This window comes from Atractosteus spatula, chromosome 1, assembly GCF_055471065.1.
Source record: "Atractosteus spatula isolate fAtrSpa1 chromosome 1, fAtrSpa1.hap1, whole genome shotgun sequence".
Lineage (NCBI taxonomy): Eukaryota > Metazoa > Chordata > Actinopteri > Semionotiformes > Lepisosteidae > Atractosteus > Atractosteus spatula.
The window spans coordinates 45,387,638-45,393,637 of record NC_142706.1 but is presented as its reverse complement, the minus strand read 5'-3'; the positions used below and the strand labels follow the sequence as shown (position 1 = coordinate 45,393,637).

Genomic DNA, 6,000 nt, shown 5'->3' with positions numbered 1-6,000 from the left:
GTAAATTCTCTAGTTTACTATATATATATATGATGATGCATGATTTGTAATTAAACAAAATGGGAAATCACTGAAAGTGCTGAATACTTTTTGCAAGGCAATGTATGGACCACTTTAAGTGTTTTGCTCTAAAAAGCACTTGTACTGTATATCAGCAGTATAGTTAAGAGAGCCAAAAAAAATGGCCAAATCTGTTCCTTTGTTCTTTTTCTTTAAGATGGTGTATTATGTGCTTGAGAATAAGGTACCTTACTGTATATTTCTGACATTTAGCATGTTTTAAGAGAATTATATATGTAAAATCATAAATCGGTCAATGGTGTGTCCAGGTTCATTTTCCAAGCAAAACATTCATATTACTGTGGTTATAATCCTATTAACAAAAGGACTCAATGATTCATTCACTTTTGATCATTCAGCAAGCTTATAGCTGCCTCACAGAACACAGTTCAATATTGAATCTCTTAAAGACTCAAGCGTCAGATGTTGTCTTGTGAAACTGAATAAGAACACTAAAAATATTGCCAATTTTTAAAGATTTTCTTCAGAGCTCCATTCAAAGCTGGTCTCTCACTTGTCAGTTTTGTTCCTTGCCCAGCAGAAGTTGGTCTTACAAATAGCTCATTCCAATTCATCAATAAGTAAAGAAGTAGGAAACATATGACTTGAATCTGAATATTCTCTCAGGACAGTCAAAAGGAAAATGAATGAAAAAGGAAAACAGCAATTTATTTTTATTAAACAACCTTGATTAGCAATTTTACATGAACAATCTTTCCTATAATCTACCAATATAAACATGCATAAGTATTTTCTAAAACTGTCTTCTACAATTCCAATACTAAACTGACTTAACAGATCAGAAGCAGCAGGCTTTCTGAAATCATAAAGGGAGTTTTATCTATGAATGCGCAGTTTGAATAGCATTAGTTAGTCCCAGCCAAAGTAACACCTTTAAATGCAAATCAAAGTTTTAGATGTCCTAATCTGTATTTAAAAAAAACAGTGCTGCAGTTCATCACCAGTAAGGTAAATCTGCTGATGGACTTACCATCTGAATAAAAAAGGGCAGAAGCACTTGGAATTAAGATGAGCCTCTACTCACAACACTAATGAAACTAATTTCTTAATGTTCACTGAAAAAAAAGTCCTTTAACAGTATAAGTCCCCACAATCAAAACATGAATGTCACTTTCAAATCTTATTGTTTCAGGATTCTTCTCATTACAGAAACTCCAGGGGGATTAAGCGATATTTGCTCTTTGGTCATAAGAAACAATGGCATCTGTGTGCAGCTTGGACTCCGGAGAGACTGGGGTTCACTGCCATCGTGCTCTCAGACCAGGCTGGGCTGTCTCCACACCCTATACATCCTGCAGTTCTGCTTCTCTGCAAGTCTACATGATGTAGACTTTCTCAGCCTGGGAGAAGCTGAAGACTTCTTTGGTTCTTGGGCAGATCACTTTGTCATCTTGACGAATGGAAAGGAGGGACTGAAGAACACGACAAAACATTTAAGAAACAGATTAGATTTTCAGTACAATTCCCCGGCACAGAACTGAATTCTTGATGGTTTATGTCTATCTGGTAACAAGGCAGCAACATTTCACAGTAGGAAAAAACAGACAAATAGTTGGCACACTCAAGTGAGAATAACACATACTTACATTATATCCGTAAACATAGCCATTGGGAAGCATCATTGGGGGATTGTTTTCATTCATCACTTCCCCCGAGATTTTACACACTAGTCTGGAGTTGGCACAGTGGGCCATGGGTAACGGCTGGGCTAGCTTGTTCAGAGACTTGCTGCAGACAGGGCAGTCCGGATTTTTTGAAGTTCCATCTTCCTTATAGCACTGTCTGTGAGCCACGTGATTTAAGGATTAACACATTTTATAATGCTAATTTAGGATGTCAAATGGTATCTAATTGTAATACTAAGCATGTCATATACAATCCCTTGACAGAATTAAGCAGCCCGTTTATAAGTACTTCTATATGTTTATTGTGGGATTGCTAAAGCTTTTTTTTGTATTCCACACTTTGTGTGGAATCCCAGGGTGTTTCTTGAAAAGAGGAAGGGTGTAATAATCCCCATCTATGAATTAGCTTAATTACTCTGCTCTCCTCCCCACTGTTAGCTGGTGTGTGGTGAGGGTTCTGGCACACTATGGCTGCTGTCGCATCATCAAGGTGGATGCTGCACATTGGTGGTGAAGGAGAGTCCCCATTACCTGTACAGCGCTTTGAATGTAGTGTCCAGAAAAGCACTATATAAGTATAAGCAATTATCTGAAATGCAAGAGACTGAAAAGGATACGGTGTTTTGATTGCAGAGAGTCCTGCCTGAAGAGTGATGGTGAACACAGAGTTGTTGCCAAGCTGATGTAATCTGTAGTTATCATATCTGAACTGTTGAATAAGCATCTTCCAGCGAGCCGGGTCCAAGAGGTCCTTTGAAGACAGGATTACATCTTTGAATTTAACTGAATAACAGTTACAGTATGTTCCCTTCTCACTGCTGAACATATTGCCAAACAAAGGATTCTGCTGAAAAAAAAACAGTACTATAGCAATCAAAATCTCAGAAAAGACAGTGAAAAGAATATAATGTGATAGTAGCAATAGAAGATCATTTTGAATTCTACTTAATAGGTCAGGTGTACATTATCCAGTGTTAATGTAATTAACACCATAAATAAAAAGCTGCATCCTCCTTATCAAAACTATATTTACCCACTTCTTCTCAATTAAGTCACTTTTAACATTTTTAACAACAATTTGGCTCATCTGGCCTGTTTCATAGTTAGCAACTAATTGATGCAAGGATCTCAACCAGACATTTCTTGAAAGAAACCAGTGTTTCAGGCTTCAAAAACGCACAGAGTTGTTAATTCCATACTTTGTTTTTTCTTCAAACCATCATTTTTATACATTAAAGGTTTTTTTCCCTCTGAACACTGAATTGACATGAATCTTTTCAATGTTGGAGTTTATGTTCTGTAGCAATACAGAATTGGTTGCTAATGTTCTGTATGCCTTTCTTGCCTTCAGTAGCATTACAAATATAATTGATGGACCAGGTAAAGCATAAAACGTCTAATCTATATAGAAAGACTTACCCTCCAAGATTACACTCACTATTCTAGCACCTAGCAACAAACGATGCAGCCAATAGCAGACACAGCTTTGAAATGATCTAATTCAACTAGCAGAATAATGTTGGCACCTGCTCGCTGCACACACAAGTGATTAAACCAGCTGTGTAACTAACTTTATTACCACAAGAATATGACTTCTAAACACCATCCAATAATAAAATGTCACAAATAGAATGTACAACCATGCATTAAGTGATCCTCAGTAAATGCCTTCCTACTAATCATACAGTCAAAACCTTAAGTACTGCATGGAGTTCTGGAACTGGACATGGATGTATTTAAAGATGGACGATTGCCTAATTCCAAGGCTAGAAGGAACCAATTTTGTTTATGAATTGAAAATAGCGCAAATACATTAGTCTTATAGTAGATGAAAGCTCAGCATGGGTAAGATTAAGTCTCAAGTTCTTTTGGGAAACAAAGAATTTTGATTAAACATCACACAACGTGCCCAGTTGTGGTTAATACGCAGTGCTAATTTAGTCAATGTAAATGATGCCAAAAATGTTCATCAATGACTGGTTTTTAATTTTAGTTTACAAATGAGAAAAGGCTTGTGAAAATAATCCACAATGATTGCTAAATTGCTTAGAATTTTTGAGTGCATTAAGACAAGACAAAATGACCCATTTGACTCAAATTCGTACTGAAATGAAATTCATCACATGAGGCACATTTACCTTCTGTTCGGCAAATAACAGGCTAGCACAACATGCAATATTATGGCATCAAAAGAGTTAGTTAATAATATACTAGTGAGTTAAATGAATGCCAAGTATACATTACTTGTTCTGTCCAGTAGTAATATTTTCAAGTAACACATTCAGTAATTGCAAATTCAGTATTGATAGGAACTGCTGCTGAATAAAGTTGTAATAATTTTGCACTGAAACACTGAAAAAAGTAACTTTACAAAAAAAATAGATTTTCTTATTAGGAAAGACTCATATGATGTCTCCGTACAAGATTATTTATTAACAACAATTATTATTGCACTTTTTTTCTTGTACTTGATATTTTACCTTTGTGGGGATCAATTCACTTTAGATTGTGCAACAAAGACTTATGCTTTTTGACAGAATCTTATCAGATGTGTTAAATGTTTTTTAGAAATACATTTTTTACACCTTTATACATTATACAAGTGAACTAAATTCCCTGATTAAAATGTGACAAAACACAATTCTATTTTGGCTGACAAAAGGAAGACTTATTACAGTCAAAATGTAATTGACTAGACTAAATTAAAAGTGGGTGACTAGAAAGTGACCAACATACACTTTAGTTTACTAAGACTATGGCTAAATCAAAAATTGGTGACTAAATTAACACTGCGAATACCTGATATTCAATTAAATTCAAAATACTTTATTCATTCCCAAGAGGGACAATTTAAGATACTGATTATGTCCCAAGTGACCTTAAACTGAATTGCCATTTACATTTTGTAAATCTTAGATATTCTTGTTCTAGCTCCAGGCTGTTCTCTTTTGTCTTGAATGGTACAGCATGAAAGCTGTGGTCTTCTCTACACTAGTAGAAATGAAGTGGAGAATCAGCAATGACACAAAGGGTCACTATGAACCCTTTCCACCCTGCCAGGACGCGTTACCTTGTATGGAGAAATGTGTGTATCGGAGGGAAACGCCAGCATTCCCATCACCTGTCGGACCTCATCCAGCTGGCCCCCCTCTGCCTGGCTGAAGTGTTTCCTTGCATGCCTGGGAAAAATAAAATACTTGGTTCATATTGTTCAAATACCAGAGTGTATCCATGCAGACATTTGACCAGCACTAAAATGAAAATGTAGCATCACTCAGATCATGACTCATAAATACAGTCGGATAAGGTATAAAGAAATACTGTTTACTTGTCGCTAAATGTCTTCTTACAAACATGGCTTGTGGTGATGGATTCTGATGATCACAACAGCAGTGTTTGAATAAAGCACAATTCAAAATGCATTAGGTCCTTACCCGATAGCAGCCTAGGTTTAGTATAGTTTATCAATACATTACAGGCCTCATTAAGTAAATGGCTATGTAAATTAAGCACAGAAAATGTTTTGTGTGTTAACAGCAGAATCCAATAGCAGTGTGCAACATGGCACTTGAAATGCTGCACATGTAAAAAAAGCATTGTGCTAGAGTAGTTTACTTATAAGGATTAATTTAATGGAAATAAATGAAAACGATGTTGCCAAACACTTGCACGAAGGTAATTAATATGCAAATAGTAGTCACCAAGATAAGTAAATGTCTCTGCACACCTTTGTACATATAAAAAAAAGATTATAATAAAAAGCAAAAATTAGGCACAGTGGCTGCAGAGTCCTAGCACAAACTGGTAAGGGATGAAGGGTCAGTGAGAGGACATTTCAGACCAAGCAGATGTTAAGGACATATTAGGAAGAGGGGATTATGGGATCCATAATGGCCTTGCATGAGGTCCGGTTAGATTTCATGTGGTCAGATCTGAAATCCTGCTATCATGGCAACAGGCAGAACTACAACTGGTCAACAATGAAGGGCAGTCAGATAATTGGTCCCCCAAGAAGTGCCTGTATCTAACAACAGATTACCCAACTATAAATAATTTATCTTCACAATGAAGTAAATGCCATCAAATAGGAGGAGCTGAAAAGTAACTCAAATTTGCTCAATGGTATCCACGACTTCAGCAGCAAGCCAAATAAAGATAACCAAGACTTTCCTAGCCATGGCAGGCAGACTATCTACAGCAGATAAATCACACAGATGTGTCTTTGTAATGGTGTTGCATTTTGGGACCAATAAAACCCTGTAGTGCGGCATGAGGAGTGAAGCAGCAAGTCCAA

At 36.4% G+C, this 6,000-nt stretch overlaps 1 protein-coding gene across 2 annotated transcripts in view; it reads right to left on the bottom strand.

Moving 5' to 3' along the window:
* Positions 1–708: 708 nt before the first annotated feature.
* maea (macrophage erythroblast attacher, E3 ubiquitin ligase) overlaps positions 709–6,000 on the bottom strand; it is a 42,944-nt gene continuing 37,652 nt past the window's right edge. For both annotated transcript variants that reach the window (XM_088913002.1, XM_088913012.1), the window contains exons 6-9: positions 4,777–4,885; positions 2,324–2,457; positions 1,668–1,863; positions 709–1,493 (exon numbers count right to left, since the gene is read on the bottom strand). In XM_088913002.1, the coding sequence (XP_088769128.1) occupies positions 1,398–1,493; positions 1,668–1,863; positions 2,324–2,457; positions 4,777–4,885 (535 nt within the window). In that variant the 3' untranslated portion in view covers positions 709–1,397. The remainder of the gene's footprint in view (positions 1,494–1,667; positions 1,864–2,323; positions 2,458–4,776; positions 4,886–6,000) is intronic.